The sequence below is a fragment of the Hermetia illucens genome, chromosome 2 (genome assembly GCF_905115235.1).
Source record: "Hermetia illucens chromosome 2, iHerIll2.2.curated.20191125, whole genome shotgun sequence".
Lineage (NCBI taxonomy): Eukaryota > Metazoa > Arthropoda > Insecta > Diptera > Stratiomyidae > Hermetia > Hermetia illucens.
Genome location: NC_051850.1, coordinates 84,239,478 through 84,263,312, shown reverse-complemented (window position 1 = coordinate 84,263,312; position 23,835 = coordinate 84,239,478). Strand labels below are relative to the sequence as shown.

Here is a 23,835-nt window from a genome sequence, read left to right as displayed (position 1 = left end):
AGAACAATCTCCACTTGATCTCAATGTTGAGATAACTGTATTTCCAGACTTTAGATAAGCAAAGACGGATGTTGTACTGTTAATGCGCCAAGGGACATCCAATTCGTTGCCCCAGTCGGCAGAAACCACGCTTCCTAGGTATACAAATTAATCAACGCCTCCGATTCAGATAATAAAGTTATGGGAGCTCAGTAATCTTTTCCGTGTAAATTTGCTGCAACCCAAAATATCAAACATCAATATCACATTAAAGTGAGAAGGTTGACATGATAAATATACATATATAATATATTACGAGCTACGTGCAAATAGTAGATTTCTGCACTCAAATATACTTACATATATACATAAGAAATAAAACCTTTCTTACCTGAAGTGTCTAGTTTCCGGTTTCCCGACTTTTTTAAGATTGTCCGGGGTTCCGTTCCTTTGGTGGCTTACAAATATCATCAATGCAAATGTTTTGAGCTTTTTTTTGTTATGGAAATCAAATAGGTGGTGTTGTAATTCTAGCCGCAGCATCATGCCAACGATATTCATAAAGGATAAGAACTGGCGGCATTCGGCCAACCCGTGGAAAATTTTGATTTTTTCGCTGACTAAGGAACCTACTTGGAGCACATGATTTCCTTATTGGTTATATTCATGTGTCCACAAATTCTGTGTGTCTGAGTCCTGCTTTTGGAAATTAGGTTACAAGCAGCTTCAATGTCATTTCGAACATAACCCGAATATATTAGCGAAAGATTATCCTATTCTAGAAAATATTTAGATTTCTAACTCCTCAAATTATTGGCATGGTGCTAAAAATGAAATACTAAACGAAAAGCGTGGAATTTAAGTAATGTTTTTATCAATAAATATTGTGTAATGCAAATACGCGAATTTCTTCAATTGTTGCAAACCCCTGCGTCATTATGGCTAACACTTTAGTGTTCGGAATTGCCAATGTTTTACTCAACGTTAAACGCACATGCACATCTGCAAAGAATCATAGAAAAGCAACCGCGTTGCGAAGAAGAAGATATGTAAACTAATATTTATCTTCTAATCACAAACGTCAAACTTTATTCGAAGGATTAACCGGTATCGAGCTCTATTGTTGGAAATTTATTAGAAGCCATGTCAATGCACAGGAATCTCCCCCGCAACAATCAGGGCACGAGCCATTCAGACCATGGAATGGATGACCTAATCACAATGAAAGCCGGCTACAAGCCCATAAGGATTAACCGAGTCGGGTCGCAATCCTACTACCAGACCAGCTCTTACCGGAATTCATTGCTGAATGCCTCCTACACCTGGCACTTGATTGACGTCCACCACCGGGGTATGTACAGCAAAGCAGATATCCTGGATGCATTCTTCAACATCATCGGTGACAGCGAATTCTACCCAGTCGGATATAAGGTGAGCGTCCCGCAGCCCCAGGTGAACATATCAATAATGAGCATTTGCTTACAGGAAGGGAGAGTGACCGACATGTTTATCGTTCGAGGTTGCAAAGAGGCAATCCAGAAGCTGTTCCACAGGGAGCTAAGTTTGCGGATGCCGGACCACAAGTTGGTGAATTTGAACATTTCCCTCAACGCAGCGCAGTATTCTTCCGGCCAGATTTTCCCTCAGAAAGTGCTGGAGAAAATTGTCGAACGGCAGTTCAAACGCCTGGAAACCACCGACCAGATATCGAATGTTCTCAACTTGCAACAAATTGGGAACTTCGCGGGTATGTCCCTGGTGTTGCAACAAACTTTTGTTTAGGGGCCAATTAGTTACAGCTATTCTGCCGATTCTCACAGATAATTTTGTGTGTTCCCCGACAAAGGAGCAGATCTCTCCTTCAAAGTCTGTTGGAATTATAAATTACGATTTATTTCCAAAGTGACCAAAATTCTCATGTCTTTCTAGCTGATAAATTCTTGTTTCGCCGTCGTTCTTTTGATATCCAAGGACGTATAACCGAAGACCAGTGCAAAGTGCAGATAAATCTAGTGGAATCTTTCTGGTAAACATGAAACATGGCAGTGTCCAAGGCCAAGTTAATAAAGGTTCTGGGGTTTAACTTGAGTACTTGCCGGATTGATTCTGAGACCATAATCAGAGCCCCGCCGTGACTGGCTTAGCGGTACTGATTTCTACTGAGTGCAGGCTCAGAATTCATACCAGTGAGGCCCATCTAACATTGCGCACATGGCGCGTTTAGGAGGAACTGCGCTCGAGTTGTACAGTGCAATCCCACGCTCGGGCTCTGCTCTGATATGGGCATAACCACCATGAAATTCCCACGAGGCGGCTAGTCACAAATAACCCAGACGAGAGCAGGGATTCTCCCGGAACATATGCTCTCAGAAGGCCATCCCGGTTTCCAGGACACCTGATAACCTTCGGCGATGCTTCGCGGCAAGAAGCACTTCAGAGTGTACGTGGGGACTACACTTTTCACCTGTGTAGTTGATGTCATTTGTGTCCTTTTAATGTAAACGATGGCCGATATTTTCCAGATGGAGCTACACGCTGTTGTTGCCGGTTCGAAGAAATGTGTGTTAGTTCTCCCATGGTCTTCCCAAGGACACTACACTTCCCAACAATGAATTCTCGCCTTTCCTAAATGCATCCTTGTCGGACTCTACTTTGAATTACAAGTTCCTATGAAATTTCGCCTCGACACAGGGCGACTTTTGTACCATCACACGCCATTCTAATAATATTTATTAATTTCTGTCCAGATAGCTGCGTGGTTAGAGCACAAGGCTGTCGTATGAAATGTCGCGGTTCGAATCTCACTGGTGGCAGTGAGATTTGTATCGTGATTTAAGGTCGCATACCAGTCGACTTAGCTATGAATGAGTACCTGAGTCAAATCAGGGTAATAATCTCGGGCGAGCGCAATACTGACCACATTGCCTCCTGCAGGGTACTGTGATCCTGTAGTGTACCGTTACGGTCTTGAATGAAGTGCTCTGACACACTTCAAGGCCCTGATCTAATATGGATTGTTGCGCCAACGATTATTATTAATTTCTCAGGAAATTCCCCTTCTGTGTAGAGCATTCCAGATATACTTCTTGCTAATTCTACCGAAAACAGTCTTGAAATCAATGAAGAACAGATGGAAGCGGAGATCTGAACGCCGAATACTACCACAAAATGATCCGTAGGGTGTTGATGCGATCAGTGCAGGAGAATCCAGCACGGAGCCCAACCGGCTCTCTGACGATCAAGCTTTCTTCAATACGTTCCAGCAATATTTTATGCTACAATCTTTTCGACAGCAGGGAAAGCGCAAATACCTCGCCACTCAAGATGAGTACCCTTCCCCAGAAATTTGAGAATCATCCTTCTTTCATTCACTAGGAAAGATCAGATTCCCAGAGTTCACAGATGAGTGGAAGAAGCAACTTTGCGGAGACAGTAGCAGATTTAATGAGTTCCGCGCCCGACGACCTTATCCTGCTTGAGCGAATTGATGATCGAAATGATTTCACTAACAGCGCCTCTCTCGTGTCACCCATCCAAAAGACAAATATTACATCTACTGCTGACCGCGATGTGATTAGATGTGCGTTGTCGACCAGTTGAAACTCAACTGACCTTATGGCAAGTTATGCCCTCGAAAATTTGCCATTAATGACGGGACGGTGAAGACTAAGGAAGGCTGCAAACCTCTCATAATTCCCAAGACCGTGTTTTTCCATCACACCTCCGAGTGAGGTGTTAGCAGAGCCCACAATGGCATTCACGCTCGCAATGCCACCTTTAGGAAGCCTCTTCCGAACTACTTGCTCCGTCTCCTCTACAACGAAAGACTTCGTTGGTGCGCTGCATTGCGCTATTGAAATGTTCCTCCTAGGCCGGAATCCCGCAATTAGTATTCGGTATTATAACGGTTCCCAGAAAATTATGCATTCATGCGCCACTGGAGGGAGATGGGTTACCTCGCTTAACCCCAGGAAAATCTAACCTGTATCGCTGAAGTTAGAATAAGTGAGCTTTCTAGGTAGCCGCACTACCGTCACTGAGAAGTGTTCTCACATTCCAGAGCCGAAAGCAATAGCTCGTAGCCGAAAGATTGGTTATTCCGAGGCGTCGTAACCGTTTCTGAGCATAAGAAATTTCGAGAATTTCTGGTTGCTACCCCACAAATCTCTCTTTTAGCCGTCTTTTGCGAAATTCAGGGAATGTTTTTAACGAATTATACAACCCCTGACCAAAAGGGAATGGGTTTCCGTAAAACTTGTAACCAGATCTTTGTGTCCTCTGGACTCTGAATCGGTGACTCTACTTCTTCTTTAGTCTTTGTCCCGTTGAATGTCGGGATCGGTTTTTCTAGATCGACTGCGTCATTTTTCTTGTTCATAGGTTCGATTTTGATGGAGTCGAAAGGCTCTCAAATCACTATCCAGTGTATCAAGCCGTCGTTGTTTCGGTCGACTTTTGATTGTTTCCCGTCAGTGAGAATTGCATGACCATACTATCGAAGACGGTTTCTTGCAGTTTGTTCACAATTAGTACAACCTTATATCGATCGCGAATGTCCTTATTTCTGATCTGATCATGATGAGTTACGCCACGCCTTTCATTGCCTTGATAGGCGAACAGTACTGAGAACCGTTGATGCTGTTCACCACTGGCAGATAACGTCGATCCGAAATACGTCGGAAGGTCGTTGCCACTGACAATGATAGTATCTGCTTTATTGGGATCAGTCAACCAAAATTTCCTTTCGCATTCTTGTAAATTTGCCAATTTGCGAGCGTTTTATCGACGAAAATTTATAATGAAGGCATTTCTTCATTTGAACATCGTCATCTACAGCCAAGTATTTCGGGTGATGAACTGCTTGCCAGGCTTGGTGATCGTGAGGTTTACCTAGACCGCTTTATGGATTGTGTTTTTAGCTTGATTACAAGTTTCTCCGAATCTTTCTGGTAAACATGAAACATGGCAGTGTCCAAGGCCAAGTTAATAAAGGTTCTGGGGTTTAACTTGAGTACTTGCCGGATTGATTCTGAGACCATAATCAGAGCCCCGCCGTGACTGGCTTAGCGGTACTGATTTCTACTGAGTGCAGGCTCAGAATTCATACCAGTGAGGCCCATCTAACATTGCGCACATGGCGCGTTTAGGAGGAACTGCGCTCGAGTTGTACAGTGCAATCCCACGCTCGGGCTCTGCTCTGATATGGGCATAACCACCATGAAATTCCCACGAGGCGGCTAGTCACAAATAACCCAGACGAGAGCAGGGATTCTCCCGGAACATATGCTCTCAGAAGGCCATCCCGGTTTCCAGGACACCTGATAACCTTCGGCGATGCTTCGCGGCAAGAAGCACTTCAGAGTGTACGTGGGGACTACACTTTTCACCTGTGTAGTTGATGTCATTTGTGTCCTTTTAATGTAAACGATGGCCGATATTTTCCAGATGGAGCTACACGCTGTTGTTGCCGGTTCGAAGAAATGTGTGTTAGTTCTCCCATGGTCTTCCCAAGGACACTACACTTCCCAACAATGAATTCTCGCCTTTCCTAAATGCATCCTTGTCGGACTCTACTTTGAATTACAAGTTCCTATGAAATTTCGCCTCGACACAGGGCGACTTTTGTACCATCACACGCCATTCTAATAATATTTATTAATTTCTGTCCAGATAGCTGCGTGGTTAGAGCACAAGGCTGTCGTATGAAATGTCGCGGTTCGAATCTCACTGGTGGCAGTGAGATTTGTATCGTGATTTAAGGTCGCATACCAGTCGACTTAGCTATGAATGAGTACCTGAGTCAAATCAGGGTAATAATCTCGGGCGAGCGCAATACTGACCACATTGCCTCCTGCAGGGTACTGTGATCCTGTAGTGTACCGTTACGGTCTTGAATGAAGTGCTCTGACACACTTCAAGGCCCTGATCTAATATGGATTGTTGCGCCAACGATTATTATTAATTTCTCAGGAAATTCCCCTTCTGTGTAGAGCATTCCAGATATACTTCTTGCTAATTCTACCGAAAACAGTCTTGAAATCAATGAAGAACAGATGGAAGCGGAGATCTGAACGCCGAATACTACCACAAAATGATCCGTAGGGTGTTGATGCGATCAGTGCAGGAGAATCCAGCACGGAGCCCAACCGGCTCTCTGACGATCAAGCTTTCTTCAATACGTTCCAGCAATATTTTATGCTACAATCTTTTCGACAGCAGGGAAAGCGCAAATACCTCGCCACTCAAGATGAGTACCCTTCCCCAGAAATTTGAGAATCATCCTTCTTTCATTCACTAGGAAAGATCAGATTCCCAGAGTTCACAGATGAGTGGAAGAAGCAACTTTGCGGAGACAGTAGCAGATTTAATGAGTTCCGCGCCCGACGACCTTATCCTGCTTGAGCGAATTGATGATCGAAATGATTTCACTAACAGCGCCTCTCTCGTGTCACCCATCCAAAAGACAAATATTACATCTACTGCTGACCGCGATGTGATTAGATGTGCGTTGTCGACCAGTTGAAACTCAACTGACCTTATGGCAAGTTATGCCCTCGAAAATTTGCCATTAATGACGGGACGGTGAAGACTAAGGAAGGCTGCAAACCTCTCATAATTCCCAAGACCGTGTTTTTCCATCACACCTCCGAGTGAGGTGTTAGCAGAGCCCACAATGGCATTCACGCTCGCAATGCCACCTTTAGGAAGCCTCTTCCGAACTACTTGCTCCGTCTCCTCTACAACGAAAGACTTCGTTGGTGCGCTGCATTGCGCTATTGAAATGTTCCTCCTAGGCCGGAATCCCGCAATTAGTATTCGGTATTATAACGGTTCCCAGAAAATTATGCATTCATGCGCCACTGGAGGGAGATGGGTTACCTCGCTTAACCCCAGGAAAATCTAACCTGTATCGCTGAAGTTAGAATAAGTGAGCTTTCTAGGTAGCCGCACTACCGTCACTGAGAAGTGTTCTCACATTCCAGAGCCGAAAGCAATAGCTCGTAGCCGAAAGATTGGTTATTCCGAGGCGTCGTAACCGTTTCTGAGCATAAGAAATTTCGAGAATTTCTGGTTGCTACCCCACAAATCTCTCTTTTAGCCGTCTTTTGCGAAATTCAGGGAATGTTTTTAACGAATTATACAACCCCTGACCAAAAGGGAATGGGTTTCCGTAAAACTTGTAACCAGATCTTTGTGTCCTCTGGACTCTGAATCGGTGACTCTACTTCTTCTTTAGTCTTTGTCCCGTTGAATGTCGGGATCGGTTTTTCTAGATCGACTGCGTCATTTTTCTTGTTCATAGGTTCGATTTTGATGGAGTCGAAAGGCTCTCAAATCACTATCCAGTGTATCAAGCCGTCGTTGTTTCGGTCGACTTTTGATTGTTTCCCGTCAGTGAGAATTGCATGACCATACTATCGAAGACGGTTTCTTGCAGTTTGTTCACAATTAGTACAACCTTATATCGATCGCGAATGTCCTTATTTCTGATCTGATCATGATGAGTTACGCCACGCCTTTCATTGCCTTGATAGGCGAACAGTACTGAGAACCGTTGATGCTGTTCACCACTGGCAGATAACGTCGATCCGAAATACGTCGGAAGGTCGTTGCCACTGACAATGATAGTATCTGCTTTATTGGGATCAGTCAACCAAAATTTCCTTTCGCATTCTTGTAAATTTGCCAATTTGCGAGCGTTTTATCGACGAAAATTTATAATGAAGGCATTTCTTCATTTGAACATCGTCATCTACAGCCAAGTATTTCGGGTGATGAACTGCTTGCCAGGCTTGGTGATCGTGAGGTTTACCTAGACCGCTTTATGGATTGTGTTTTTAGCTTGATTACAAGTTTCTCCGACGTTCGGCATTTCTTTTTTCTCTCGCAAAATCGCCACCACTCAATTCGCAAGTAGGCTAGTGTGCCTCTCTCGTTGTTTTAATGAAGCTGTCAGTGACAGCGCTAAGATGCCAGTGTCGTATGAGGATGTAGTCGAGTTGCATTTTACTTCTCCCATTTAGGAAAATGAGGTAATTCTTTAATAAACCATGTATTGACAAGTACAAAGTCGGGCGTGTCTAGAAATTCTATAATACGATCGTCAGTCTCATTGTCAAACCCTTTTCGCCCAAGGCACCCGCTACCGCCTGCCGTACGACCATTTAGATCTTCTCCATCAAGTTACAAGTCTTTATGGCTTTGTAGTTACAAGAAGCAATATTTCCCGGCATCAGGTCGACCTGTCTGTAATGCGTCTAACGTGAAGAACTGAACCATCTGAGATATTAGTAAGCTTACCAGCCGAGCATTAAATCTATCAACCCTTTCAATGGCAACCGCTGAAATGGCCATTCCAACACTATATTGAGTACGTGGGCTTTCAATATCCATTTTTACCGCATTCGCTTCTGACATCGGACAATCGTCGAGCTGCTTGTAGAGTGCCGATATCGATGCGATTCTTCCGTAGATTTTTTCCAAGTACCTTCATGCTACCAGTGAAGGTACCACTATTTACGATGCAGACAGTTCTCGACAAACTGGGGCATTTTGCCCAGGCTTCTTAAGTGGCATGGTCATTTTTGTGATGACAATGAATGCGTTTTCTTGTTACACTTGTCACCAAGAGAGATAAGGTAGGAGTTCGCACAGAAGAGTAGCCCTAACTGTATTTTATTTATCTTTTTCCGTTATCTCAGCCTTTTATTTTACTTTACTGCTTCTTTATTTGGATTTGGACCAGTATTTTATCTATTATTTACATAAAATACTGGAGGAGTTGCCTGATTCTATTATCCATTATCTTTATTCCTTATTTGCACTTTTAAACCTCTAAACGGACGAACATGTCAAAGAGGGGTCTGTCCTTGGCCAATATGGAAATTGTCCTTCAAATGGAGCTGTGGTTTGATAGCGTCGAATCTTCACAATAGATGCAATTCTTGGTAAACGGGTCCAGTGCATTTTTTATGAAGGCTCCTTGACTACACTCGCCAAAATATTGATTCGAATAAATTGATGTACATAATTGACTTGTGTTCATATCCAACTTTTTCCACATCTCAAAATCGTTCAAAGTATTGAAGCGCATCCCCACAATTAACATGTAGTTTAGATCCTGGCACTCCAGACCCTTCCTCATGGTTGCCACGCAAATCCAAAAATGTTTAACTCATTTCAATCAAGGTAAATGATCAGAATAAACAAACCAGTTTGTCCACGTATGCAATCGCATGCTCGCTGCCCGAAATTTGCCTCTTTATATTATTGCGCAAATTATTCATCGCGCTCATCACCAAAAAATCCCCACTTTCTTCTCGTCAGTTTATCCTTTCTAACTCATATCTACAATCTGAACCATCACAATAGAAAAACTATACGACATGTAAATTCCGTATCCGGTCTAGGCCTGCCTTAATAAGGAACTCCAAACATCCTGGTTTTGCGCCGAGGTCCGCCAATTCGATATCCCTAAAGGCTGTCTGGAGTCCTGACATACGCCATCGCTCTATCTCAGACAGGGTCTGCCTCGTTTTCTTGCGGGCTAGATTATCCTCATCCATACGGATTAAGTGACCCGCCCACCGCAACCTATTGAGTCTGATTTTATCCACAAGTAGACGTCATGTTATCGCTCATAGAGTTCATCGTTATAAAGGCTATGGAGTCGCCCATCCTCATGTAGGGGGCCCAAAAATTTTTCGGAGTATTCTTCTCTCGAACCCGGCCAAGATTTTGCAATTTTTCGATGATTTTCGACATACAAGCAATTATCTACGGTCTCTAAGTTGAAGTCTCCTATCTTTATTGTTTTCGTTTGATCAGTGCGATTTGATGTTGGTTGTTTGGTTTTTGGTGCTAACGTTGCTACTATATAAATTCCCTTGCCTTCATTGATATGCAGTCCCAAGATCTCGCGCCGCTTGCTCGATCTGGATGAAGACACTTTGTACATCTCGGGTTGTTCCTCCTATGATGTCGATATCGTCAGCATAGACCAGTAGTAGACTGGACTTAAAGAGGACGGTGCCTGCCGCATTTACTTCAGCATCACGTATCACTTTTTCCAGAGCCTTTTTAAGGGTGCAAAGTAAGATATATCCTTGCCTTAAACTGTTGTTGATGTCAAATGCTCAAGAGCATCCTGCTGGTTTTATCTGGCCTCGCACATTGGTGGTCAAACTAGTCCATCTTGCCAATTTCGTCGGGATACCGAATTCTCTCATGGCCGCGTACAGTTTTACCCTGGCTATAATATCATGGGGAGAGGAGAGGAAAAGATGGTGCAAGCGGTGGCCGTATTGCAACAGTTTGCCCATGGTTTCCTTCAGAGAGCAAATCTGATCTTTTGCTGATTTGCCTGGAGTGAAGCCACTTTGGTGTGGGTCGACGATGTTCTGGGCGTATGGGGCTATCCGACCTAGCAAGATAGAAGAAAACATCTCTCAGATGGTACTAAACAACGTAATACCTCTCTCTTTTTTATGTATAGGACAGATAATGCGTCGTTTCCAATCGTCGGGCATTGATTCACTGTTCCACACCTTGAGCATAAGTTGATGAACCGCTTGGTGTAGTTGGTCGCCGCTATATTGAACCAGTTCGGCTGTGATGTGAGTTATGACTTTTAAGCCGATGAATGGCACGAACTCTTTCTTCTCTACTTGGTGGTGGCAGTATTTTTCCGTGGTCTTCAGTTCGCCGAACCTCCAACTCACCGATATTCTAATTGTTCAGTTATTCATCAAAATGCTCAAACCATCGCCCCCATATGCCCATTCAGTCAGAAATCAGATTTCTCTCTGTGCCTCGGCAGGATGAGCATCGAGGTGTACAGGACTTCATTCTGCTGATGTTGGTAAAACTTCCGCGCCTAGTGCAATTGCTCCCTGTACGTTTCAAATTCACAGACTTGTTGGTTCGCCCAAGCTTTCTTTTTATGTCTGTGAAGTCGCTTCTCCGCTCCACGGAGTTCGTGATAAGTCTCTGCACGTGCCCGCCTTCTTTGAGAATGCAACATTATTCGGTATGCAACACTCTTCATCGTCGAAACAGTTGTTGCGACTTTTTCTGCGTCTGGGGCATCATATGTTTGTGGCCATATCAATGATAATGTTTTCCAGGTACTTGTGAAGATTATTTGTCGATGCTTCATCTTCAGGACTTTTGTTGTCTACGGTTATTGCGGCATTCATTTCCGCCTTATAGATGTGGGAGGGCTGTGTTGTAGATGGCTTCAGTGCTAACTCTCGCCTGATTGTCCGAGGGCGTTCTTAATGATGTTGTTATTCGAGCTCGGAGCAGCATGCCAACGAGACAGTAATCCGAGTCTACAGTGGTCTCCCTATATATACTGACATTTATCAAGTCTGAAAGGTTGGAATTTGGTTCCCGCGCAAACCAAGCACTCCAAACAAACATTTCGTGCGACACTGCTAATTGAATAGTCAGTTATCATTGGTATCCGTATGTAAGCTATTGAAGCCAAGGTATCGCCTAAATACGGGCACCGTCCCTACTTGGCTGGACTCTTTCTTTTTCTCTTCATCTGATTTTCTGACTTGTCGGTCTGAGTTCTCTTTCTTGGCTCCGAAAAACAATTATTTTTCTAGCTGTGAAAATTGTTTTTCGAAGTCATGGCCGCCTCGTTCACAATTACATGCGTTCATCACGCTCCTTTTGCTCTTCTCCGCATTTGGTGGATGGAAGATGTGTTACTGAGAAGAGATCATAAGCGTTTTATTATTTGTTATAGACATTTCTCGAATGATTTGTTCCCCTATCTTGCTTCACTAGATAACGACCTTGAAATTTCTACGATCTACGTTATGGAGCTGCCCTTCTTCCCTCTCTTTCCTGATCAATTCGTCTTTTGAACCGCTCGTATAGCTCAGTGTCAAACCAATAGAAGGTCAGCCAATTCAACAGTTTACCAGTAATTGGCCTTTCTGCTGGGGAATGGTCATTTCCACATTCCTTGGCATGAACGCGTCTTATCTTTTGACCGAGCATTAAGTTAGGTGTCCGGATAGCTGCGTGGTTTGAGCACAAGGCTGTCGTATGGAAGGTCGCGGTTCAAATCTCACTGGTGGCAGTGAGATTTGTATCGTGATTTGGCGTCGGACACCTGTCGACTCAGCTGTGAATGTGTACTTGAGTCAAATCAAGGTAATAATTTCGGGCCAGCGCAATGCTGACCACATTGCCTCCTACAAGCTACCTTGTAGTGTACCGTTACGGTCTTGAATGAAGTGCTCTAACACACTTCACGGCCCTGATCCAATATGGATTGTTGCCCCAACGATTATTATTATTATTAAAGGGGATAGAAATTTGTGGGCTAGCAAAATAGCAAGCTTTTTGTTACCGAAACGTCAAAACGCCTCGAATAGGGGTTGAGGTTACGACTACGACCTTTGGGTATCGAAAATGAAAGATGATTTGCATTTTGGAATGTGCGCAAGCTCCTCGACAATTATATCGAGACCCCCAGAATGTTTTCCCCAACTCGAGCGAAAATTTTAGTGAAGTGAAGTGGGGGGATTATGGTGAGTACTCCTCTCCCTATTGCGGCAGTATAGAACTGCTGCTGACGACTCTCGCAAGTTGTGCTCTCTTGACCTGGGAGCCAGCTTCTGACAGGACCTTAATTGCAAGATTCCATTCCAGGTTAGTGAGCATCACAACTGTGTAGTGCTACCCATCAACGGAAATTTCCGATATAGTAGAGAAAAGTCAACAACAACACACAGTTCAGGAAGGGCTAACTAAAGATGATATTGTGATAGTCATAAGTGATCCGAATAACATGATGAGCTCTAAAACACCTTGAATTTCATGTGATGGGAAAGCATGATCTTGGTGATTTCTGGAAGTCTATAACTCTCGCAGCCTCGTCACCGGCGCAAACTGTTCGAGCAGCCAGTTTGCCACAAAGTCAATTGATTTTCGACTGCCCGGTTACGAACATCTAATCAGATCGACCAAATCGCCAAATTGATCTTGTGAATATGGGTAACACATGGAGCCGAGCTCCTTTGATGGCTGCTACATAGTGAGAGTCATGCGGTGGAACTCCATTATCGTAGAAAGAAATTCCACCATTGCATTGGTGAGAAAATAAAAGCCACCGCAAATAGCAACAGTTTCGTTGCCGTGTACTACATCAAGAAAGAGTTTGAAGGTGGTCGGAGGGGTAGCACACAACCACGGGAGTGACATTCATGATGGAAAACAGTTGAAAAGATGGAAGGAACGCGTCCGGTGTATTTATTACCCTTGTAAATGATATTACAAACGAAGGTAACATGCGAATACGAATGGCTCCTCCAAACAGAAGCGAAATCTTTGCTATGCTAGTGAATGGAAAAAGTGGATGTTTATTAAAATTCCGGAGAAAGGCACCCCCTTTAAACACGACAATTGAACGGATATTTGTGTACTCTTAACTGTCGCGAATATATTAGCTATATTCATCCTAGAGCAGGAAGCAGGTTGATTTCCGTTCTGAATCCTCCTGTACTGATCGGATTACTTGAGGATTTGGATAAGAGAGTATATCTAGAATGTCCACGCAAAAGAAGGGCCGGAAAGCTTATGGCTCTTATCAGGGCGACATATGGCAATCGAAAATGTCCGTTCTGTATCGAGGTAAAGTAGAGTCATGCACCTTGAGCAAATGGAGGATATGGAGAAAAAGACGAACAGAATCAGGCTTAAGGTAAACATCAATAAAATCATCATAAAAATTAGTCATTAGACTAGTTTCGCTTTCACTGTTTTACTCAAAATCTGGAAACAGAGTTATCTCAACAGATAGTCCGTGGAAAGTGACCGCCACCGCTGATGCTTGCGTCGTGTCATCACTCAAAACACAATCAAGGATTTATCCCCTGTTATACAATTCATCTACCCCTGCTTATTCAACTGGCAATAGTTTCACTTCAAATATGCTTATATACATGTAGCATCAATAAATAATGTAAAGATAATAATGAAATCAATTTTTATACATTTCCAGAAGCGGCAGATATCATAATCAATTTAGGGAGTAAACCGGCACTCGAGCTCCTCTGCAAAGTTATCGCACAAAATCACAACATCCTGAACACTATCAATGGACTGAATCTAATAAAAAATAATATAACGGATCCTTCCCCTCTAAAAGAGTTTGTCCATTCCAGCATCAAAATGATAGATCTCAGACATAATAATGTAAGAGCTGCGAGGCTAACATCAGCTCTATAAGTATTTTGTCAGTTATAAACTTTTTAAACTTAATTACGAGGAAAGTAACTAATGAATGGAAACTTAGTTGAAAATCGACTGTTAATTATTAAATTACTAAAGATATGCCAAAAACTTAAAAATATTCCAGATTCAACACCCCCACCAATTCAATGAACTGAAATGTCTCAACGTTGACGAACTATATGTGTCTGGAAACCCTTGCACTACAGAAATGAATTATCTGGATGAAATTAAGAAATATTTGCCAACATTAAAGAAGTTGGTTAGTAACCCGTATTTAGAGAAAAAATTGAATTCGTTTTGTTTACCTTTTCGTTTTCAGGATGGCATCAGTACTGAAAAAATTAAGCAAACTTCTACTGATACTATCGAGATGATGTATCCTGGCGACATAATACTGGACGACAGAGACCGCGTCTCTTTCACAATGTATCGAACAAGTGATATGTGGTGTCAAGTGGTGGTAAGAATTCAACTTAAATTTTAAATATTACTTAATTTAAAGCATTGACAATCTTCAAACAATGCTTTGAAATCTTCTGTCGTCCTTGCTTATTAGAATACCCTTTTAAAGTTTTGTACCTGGGAACTAGTGAAACCCATTACAAAAGTGATGTTATAATATAACTTCTAATAACATTACCGCTCTGCGTAGTATAAGTCGCGGCGGTAGTCGTCGGTGCCAACACCGAGTTTCCTTACTTTGGGCTGAATTATTGTTTCCGAGTTATCACAATCTCGGCAGATGCCGGATTTTACCTAATACTAGCACTAAGTGCCAAGCATTTAGGCTCGGACATCCTACCTTCTTAAAAACTAAAGGGGCGCTGGTGGTGGTGGCCGGTGGTAGGTCAGTGGGAGAATCCGTCGAGTACTCCCCGCAACATCGAGCACGTATGCAGAATGGTGTACTTCTGCATGGTGTGAACCAGACTGTGCGAAAGTCCCAGGACATCAAGAGAAGCCCTGAGGGATTTAGGTACAATACCTGTAGCTGACAATATTATGGGAACTACAACCACCCGCTCGAGATGCCAAATTTCTTCGATTTCCCGAGCCAATGGCTCATAGTTCAATTTTGCTATTATGGGGGATAGCAACATCAATAATATACGCGGAGCGACCCGTCTTGTCAACTAACAGTACGTCAGGCTTGTTGTGTAGATTGTGGCGATCAGTCAGAACTTGCCGCTCCCAATACATGTTGTAAGCAGAACTATCAAGTATTACTTGCGGCTCATATCGGTAAACCGGGCATGTTCCCGTGATCAGCCCATGCTTATATGCAAGGTTATAATGGATAACCTTACATACAGCATTATGCCTGGTGATGTATTGCACCGGTGCCATAACAGTACAGCCAGAAATGAGATGGTCCAACGTCTCTAACTCCCAACCACACATTCTGCACTGGTCGTTCTTCACCCATTCTTTCATGATGAGCTTTTTATAAGCTCTGTTGGCGACCACGCCATCCTGAATGGCACACATGATCCCGTCCGTCTCAGCAAAGAGCTCCCCAGCACACAGCCATCCGTTCGACAAATGCAAATCGATAAATGGCTGCCAAAGGCAATTCACGTGTTGAACGTGCATTGCCTTCGGCTTCCATTCATCGATCCCCTCTTGGTCCGACTTCATCCAATCAGAGGATTGAAAGCTCGATCCTTCAAGTTGAGTGGAGTCAGCCGACTTGGTCCGACTTCATCCAATCAGAGGATTGAAAACTCGATCCTTCAAGTTGAGTGGAGTCAGCCAACAGACAGCCGCATGCAACGGACTCGCGTGCCCTTTGTTGTAAAAATAAGCGCGCAGCGATTCGACTTAGCGTCCACGGCAATATTCCGAATGCATAACCCAGTGAAGGGATAGCGAATACATTCAACGCGCTTATTTTATTCTTCCCCGAGAGATGCGATTTCAGCACCAGCTTTACACGTCGCAGGAATTCAGACAGCAGAGCTTCCTTCAGATCACCAACTCGAGCATGGGTTCCTTGCAGAATTCCTAGATACTTGTAGAAGTCTGTCTCGGTCATAGCTTCGATGTGGAGGTCACCAATGCTATGTCCGGCATGCGGCTTGTGATGACCTTTGCGGATGGCTTTGATTCGACACTTGTCTAATCCAAACTCCATCTGAATATCACGTCGGTAGGCCATATTTTATTGCAAAACCATGCCCTCTAACATCATTCAGTAGTCATGAAAGGGGATTCAGTGCCATACAAAACCAAAGGGGACTCAACGAATCCCCCTGGCAGATGCCCCTCCGTATACGGATGGGCTCTGAGGTATTAGCACCCTCAGATGTACGCACCGATAAGGTGGTATGCCACCCTTCCATGACTGTCGCCAAAAACTTTATTAGTTTGGGATCAATGCGATACAGATGTAGGATATCGATTAGTCAGATATGCGGAACGCTATCAAAAGCCCTGGCATAATCGATATAGCAACTAAAGGCCTCTAGTTGCTTGTCCTACAACTACCGAGTCGATAATGAGCTGCTCTTTGCAACCCCTTGACCCAACTCAGCAGCCCTTCTGCTCCTCGGACAGAATGTTGTTGGCCTCGAGGTGCGCATTGACCCTTCCACTAACAATGGACGTGATGAATTTGTAGAGGGTTGGTAAGCAAGTAATCGGTCTTGTGTCTGCGGAGTCCTGCACCGTGTGCTTCTTAGGGATAAGGTGAGGAAGGGTGGAAATTCCTCCGGCCGATTCATGACCTCATTTATACTGCGTGCCAACCGACTGTGTATGCTGGTAAATTTCTTATACCAGAAATTCTGCACCCGATCCAGACCTGAGCCCCTCCAGTTCTTCGAGCTGTTTATGGCTCGTCGAACTTCCTCTTCGGTAACATCCGCAGTTTATTGTTATTATTATTTCCGAGTTGTCACAATCTCGGCAGATGTAGGATTTTACCTAATACTAGCACTAAGTGTTAACAGTAAACAATGACCTAACACATTTCTAGCGCTTTGTTGCCACGTCAAGATGTCAAGGTAAAATAATTATTATTTTTTGAAATTGTTGTAGGTCGAACACAAAGGTAAATGTACAAAACGGAACATCCTAAAAGCTATTTTTGAGATTGTAGAAGGCGAATTTTTTCCTTGCTACTATAAGGTAATACGAACATTTCTCTGAAAATTCAAGGGAATTTATCCTCCTTTTCACAAAAACAGGCGTCCAGAATTGAAGACACATTCTTCGTAAGATGCTGTCATGATCAACTAGAAAGTTTACTGGACGTAGGGTTAGCGCTACGGCTACCAGACTGCGACGATATTCCCATGACATTAAAAATGAATGTATCTGATTTTAAAAAAGGCCATGTCGAGCCCATGAAGGCTATCATAGCCGCTCTGTCAACTCGCTTCAACGTAATGGACAAATGTTTGAATCTAGAGAGCCTTCACACGTCACCAGGTTACATCTATCTAAATTAACTTCATTGTTCGATTCATTCACATTTTCCTTTTTTTCATTAATGATCAGAATTGAAAAATGTGATTGTGTGCCTATCTCATCCTCATACATTGGCAACAGTTTTGACGACTGCAAGTCGCCGGTTTCTTGTGAATCTAGAAGAAATTCGGCTAGGCAAAAACCGAATATCGTCTGTGAAAGCGCTAAAGACATTAAACTCGGCCAGAAGCATTAAAATTTTAGATCTGAACAATAATCTCATTGAAAACCTCAAAGATTTCGAAAATATCATAAAAATTCCAATTACCGAACTCAATCTAGATGGTAACCCACTTTGTAAAAATTTCAAAACTGCGGGTGACTATGTGAGGCAAGTGAGAAAGATATTTCCGGAATTGACCAAATTGGTAAGTTTCCTTGATCTTTTCTGAGCAAATTCAAATGTAACTACGTTTTGTAGGATGGTTACCCCATCACTAAGCAAGTGTCATCTGCTATGCGCGTCGAACGGAACTTCCTTTGCTCCCTAGAAGCTTATGGATTTGTTGACCACTTCATAAATCACTATTTCCCAATATTCGATTCACCGCTAAGATCTCAACTCATAGGTAATGTGTAGCATTTTAGGGATAAGAATTTGTTTATTTTATTATATTTTAGAAATGTACGATCGCCGATGCATAGTTTCACTAAGTTTCAACTACGACGCATCCAAACTGAATTCATACACTACGGGCCGAACAAGAAAGTACGAATTGTTGAATCGAAACTTGCTGGCGGATCCACTTGTTCCGACACCGAACGTGATGTATAAGAAAGATTCAGTTTTAGACTTCTTCAAATACTTTCCCGCATCAGAACACGACCTTTTCAGCTTTACGACTGATGTCACGATTTTCACGGTGTGTAGAATTGCAAGAGTTTTTGGCAACTGCTCAAGGGTTGTCTCAATGTATTTCCACTTTTCCAGGATAAGCTGGTTTGCCTAACTGTATCTGGTATTTTTCAAGAACCTGCTACTATTACTGATGTTGAATTTAGACTCGCCTTCACGAGAACGTTTCTTTTCAAACAACACGCAACTGAATTGGTAACTCTATTGTTTCTTATAAACCTTGTGAATACCATAAATGTTTGTTTCAGGGTATTTTCAAAAATACAAATGAATACAAGATTATCAACGACATCATTTTCATTACTAACCCCACAAATGATCAACTGAAGATGTCCTTCCGATATTCCAAACCAAATAAGACAAAACTCCAAGAACCGACTGTTGAAGATAAAGAATATCTTTTCGTGATGTTCCAGCGAATGACAGGTCTCAAAAACATCTGGTGCACTCGGTAAGTCGCTCACACAGTACAATCTAAAATGTAGCTGGCAATTTTCAAATATTCTGCCTTAGATGCTTCGAAGATGCGAATTGGGATTTCAAAAAAGCACTAGAGGTTTTCATCAAATTAAACCAAGAAAATCGTATTCCAGACTCAGCGTTTAGTGAAAGCTAACCGTGGACGAAATTGATTTTTCATAGGAAACTGTATCTGTCAATGTTTTGATAAAGAATTAATAATATGTGAATATTCTGTTACAGCAACAAGTTTTATTTTTACCTTTGTGTAATTCGACATAACCCTCTGTATCGCTGCGTTTAATACTACAGCATATCCAAAAGGACCTCATATCTAGTAATCGCCCATATTATCCTTATAGACACTTCAGTCCTAATCATATCATTTGCGGTTATTTCGCGTTCCCTATAGCCTGTGCGTGGGACCGCACCAAAACCTGAAATACCAACAGAGGAAATCGCGCCAGAATACTTAAAGGCAGGAATGCGTGGTCTATAGAATCGCTACAAATGGCACCCAAAAAGAGGCCGATGTTCATTAGGTTCTATCTAATGGAACCTGTAGAAAACAGCAGATTCCAGCAGCTAACTTCGTTTCGGTGTTTCAGAAAGAGGATATCAATTTCTCAGCGTTGTTCCCGGCTCCGCTCCACGTGCCCGTAACTTTCGGAAGCAAGTGGTGCTAAGTCCATAAGTCCCAGCAGAGAGAATGAAGCTCCCTATTCTTTGGCAGTATACCTTGCACTTGGACTTATCATCTCTTAGATGATTGCCTTCCATATGCTAGTTTGCGACCATACTTAAAGGTATTGCCGCCTGAGCTTCTGAAGAATGTCTCGCCTTACTTTCATGTGAAATGACAATCTGGTTCGATTAGAATTTTTAAAACTCTTTCCTCTTTGTCGAAACGAAGCGAAGGGTAATATGAAACTTAGATGGAATACGAAGACAGTTGGCCTAAACTCTCCCTATTCCGTCTCCAATACCTCATCCCCCTTTTTTCTCAGATACCAAATCAGGAAGAATTAATTATCGGGATTCGTTTTTATTTTGATTTGGTTATTTATTATTACGACGAGGGAGATCTTTTGGTTATTGGTTTTCTTTTTTCTCTAACTCGCTCTTAATTCATTTGAATAATTCCTGCATTTTATTATTTTTATTTTAGCTACATATTTTCTTTTACTTCTTTCCTAACTTCGTCTTTGTTTTCTTTGCTTCGGTTATGTTTTTGATTTTTTTTTTACTTACATTCAATTGCTATTGACCGGCTCTCTAAATTCGATGTCTCATCAGCGTAATCACTACATACGACTGACGTCGCCTTCCTTCTGTCCTTGCCCAATCACTTGGGCTTGACTCATCGGCATGATCCTTCCACACGGGAAAGAGTAACGACGTTTATGTCGCTTTACAAATTCAAGCACTAGTTCAAGCGAGATTATCGACTTTCTAACCATCAAATTTCAACATTCTCCTGTGCACTGGGGCTCACAACAACTGATGCGTGATGAACTGGGCCATGACGGTTCGTCTCTAGAATGCTATGCACGACCGCTTAGTTTCATCGCTGCGAATCGCGTCCTATAACTTTGTTTCTTATGGTACACGAACCCCCATCAAGTAGTTCCTCTCTGCCTCTGTATATTCATACACACCCTTTGCGGAGGTAGAACAGCAGATTGGTACCGGTCTGTAAAACGTAACGGTTGAACCTCTTTTCTCGAGACTCCTCAACTGCAATTAGATGCCGAGGATGTTCTTGAACTATTGTGAGGCCGCACCCAAAGTCCATGCGAGACCTGCTCTAAAGCTCTTCATTCGCTAGTCGACCAGCTAGAAAATTCATCATCATCAACATCAACGGCGCAACAACCGGTATCCGGTCTAGGCCTGCCTTAATAAGGAACTCCAGACATCCCGGTTTTGCGCCGAGGTCCACCAATTCGATATCCCTAAAAGCTGCCTGGCGTCCTGACCTACGCCATCGCTCCATCTCAGGCAGGGTCTGCTCGTCTTCTTTTTCTACCATAGATATTGCCCATATAGACTTTCCGGGTGGGATCATCCTCATCCATACGGATTAAGTGACCCGCCCTCCGTAACCTATTGAGCCGGATTTTATCCACAACCGGACGGTCATGGTATCGCTCATAGATTTCGTCATTGTGTAGGCTACGGAATCGTCCAGCCTCATGTAGGGGGCTAAAAATTCTTCGGAGGATTCTTCTCTCGAACGCAGCCAAGAGTTCGCAATCTTTCTTGCTAAGAACCCAAATTTCCGAGGAATACATGAGGACTGGCAAAATCATAGTCTTGTACAGTAAGAGCTTTGACACTATGGTGAGACGTTTCGAGCCGAACAGTTTTTGTAAGCTGAAATAGGCTCTGTTGGCTGACAACAACCGTGCGCGGATTTCATCAGATAGAAAACTCCTTATTGAAAAGTAGATTAAAAGACATTATCGGGGGCTGAATAGACGTTAAAAGGCAATTTCTGTACTTTCTAGCCAGTACGGTTCGCCAACTGCGTATGTTACTGGAGCAGAGCAAAGGCTTAGAAAATGCTTCTCTCGAGCTGGCGACGCATGCCGCGCCGTCGTCTACACTACTGTCATTCTCACCAGCCTCTTACTAAAAACACGTTGGAGAAAACGACATACATTGTGATGCAAGCCGGCATGACATGGAAACGGTATTGATACAAAGACAGAGAAGGAAGATGAAATTCCTAGAAAATATATAATATAATATGGATAACTTGCGGTTGATTGAGCGCATTAAGGAGTATTCCAATTTCCTTAACTGCAGGTATACGACCATTTTTTTGTTTGTCTAGGGTAGTGAAATGCATTTACGCACAAAGTGCCGGGCTCCTATTTCAGACATACTATCAGCTAAAACACTCGCCTCTCTCCCAGGACTCTAACCGGGAACCGTTTGACACATTACCTCTGGTCAAGTCTATTCTGTGTAGGAGCACAACCAAACGGAATCTCAACTACCATTTCTCTTATCCACTGCCCCTTTTTCGTTTTAATGCCTTGAGTGTAATGTGCCACTCTGTTCCACGTCTCCTCGCTCCGCAGCATGGTGTCAATTATGGTGTTGGGAGACACTTGATGACGATGACGCTACCACCTTTTACAGGAGAAAAGGGTGCGGCAGGCATCATCCACCACATCCTTGTAATAAATACAGTCAGACGACTGTAATTTCCCGATTGTGTGCAAGTAAGACTGAAACTACCCTTGTCCGCTGAGCAACTGGCTTAGGTAATAGTCATCCTCATCATGCTTCCGATTAAACCAGAGTGGCACGTTTTTGATGAGATGCGCGGTTCATCTCCCACTCGATTCTCTTTTCAAAGATCTCTGCCATGCGCAAAGAGTGCGGGTTCTCTCTTCAGAAGCAAGGACTTCCTTATTTTTCTCGCTTTTTCTGAAATATACACCTCCGTTCAGCCAAATGGAGAACGGTCAGAGTAATATCTGCTATTACCATTACTGCTGGTTCCAAGACGATACGATATGCGAAAACAACTCGCCGAACCTCTTGTCTTTGTACTTGCGCTAGGCGCTTGCTGTACATCTCCCTACTGAGGAAGTCAGCCCATACTTTTAAACCGTAAAGAAGGACCTACTGAACCGCACTCATCGACAAGGGATCCGTACTGAATAAGAGGTCTCCGACGTTGGACATCAAACATTCTAGTCGCAGCCTTGTTTACCGAGATGCGAATCTGCTCCAAGAAACTCGCCGGCTTCGACAAGATCATGGCCTTACAAACTTGAATAGCGGGGACTCTAGGAATCCTCTCCTTGAACAGGACAACTATTTGAGCTTTCTCCAGGTATAGGGAGAATCTATGTTTAACCATTCATCTGTTAATTCATCGAAACACCATCCCCAGTATGCGCTGAGTTTGCTGAACCGTGCAGGCGGTAACCATCATCCGCTTATCCGAACAAATGCGATCCAGAAGACTATCGTATAAGGCGTTTCGAAGGTCCAGACCGAGAATAGATCCCTAAGTCACCTTCGGTGTGACCTTCAGTCTACGCGTTCCTTCCCGGGTATCGTAAATCAGGGTACGGTCTTTTAAATAGTCCTTCTATCTCCATCAAAAGGTAGCGTGGATTATGGAAACGGTTTTCCAGCGCCTCAAACATATGGCACCACTACATAGAATTGAAGGCCTTTCTTACGCCTCGGGCCACAAGGAGCACCACCCGCCAACAGTGGCGGCTGTGCGTCCATTTCACCGCTTGAACCACTTCCTCAATCGCATCAATTGTGGATAATCTGGTTCAAAAACAGTGTGTGTTGGTGAGTAGTCTCCCGCAGCTCGTATTGCGTCAGTCAGTCTTGGCTTGATAAGCTTCTTCTGTGTCCAACACTGACAACGCCACGGGTCACGTTTGCTTTTACTTATCAGCACAAGGCTCACAACCTTCCATCGGAAGGAAAAAAACAGCCAGTGAGTAACAAGTCCGGGTTATACTTGCATACAAGTTTCAGCACTTCACTTAGAATACCATCCGGTCCTGGGTGTTTTTTGTGCTTCATGGGCCGGGCCGCCTCCTCAAATTCCATTATAATGGAGTGCAAGCACTCTTCAATACCCACCTTCTAGTCGACAGTGTCAGCTCGGATGGGGTGGACAGGAAAGAGGCTTTGCACAGTTTCTTGCATCTTCATTGCTTCCATGGAACAGAATGATCGATGGGTACAGATTGTTCGGTAACTAGTTTACACCGAGGACCCCTTGGCTTCCTGCTGACGTCATTGATTAGCTCCTGCCAGCAACGTGC

At 43.3% G+C, this 23,835-nt stretch overlaps 1 protein-coding gene across 1 annotated transcript; it reads left to right on the top strand.

The window, feature by feature from the left end:
- The first annotated feature begins 1,003 nt into the window (after positions 1-1,003).
- Positions 1,004-19,261, top strand: LOC119650098 (nuclear RNA export factor 2). Its single transcript, XM_038052617.1, has 13 exons — positions 1,004-1,410; positions 1,465-1,726; positions 14,003-14,196; positions 14,360-14,494; positions 14,555-14,695; positions 17,275-17,364; positions 17,424-17,667; positions 17,737-18,074; positions 18,128-18,275; positions 18,328-18,569; positions 18,638-18,757; positions 18,811-19,013; positions 19,076-19,261. Exons 1-13 carry the CDS (start codon positions 1,123-1,125, stop codon positions 19,176-19,178), a joined length of 2,508 nt encoding a protein of 835 aa, XP_037908545.1. The 5' UTR covers positions 1,004-1,122; the 3' UTR covers positions 19,179-19,261.
- Positions 19,262-23,835: the final 4,574 nt, after the last annotated feature.

Bases quoted from the DNA above. Each gene is read 5' to 3' on its own strand.
- LOC119650098 (XM_038052617.1), top strand. From the start codon at position 1,123: ATGTCAATGCACAGGAATCTCCCCCGCAACAATCAGGGCACGAGCCAT. The intron at 14,696-17,274 runs GTAAGAATTCAA...AAATTGTTGTAG, and splicing joins ATATGTGGTGTCAAGTGGTG to GTCGAACACAAAGGTAAATG. The intron at 18,570-18,637 runs GTGTGTAGAATT...CCACTTTTCCAG, and splicing joins CTGATGTCACGATTTTCACG to GATAAGCTGGTTTGCCTAAC.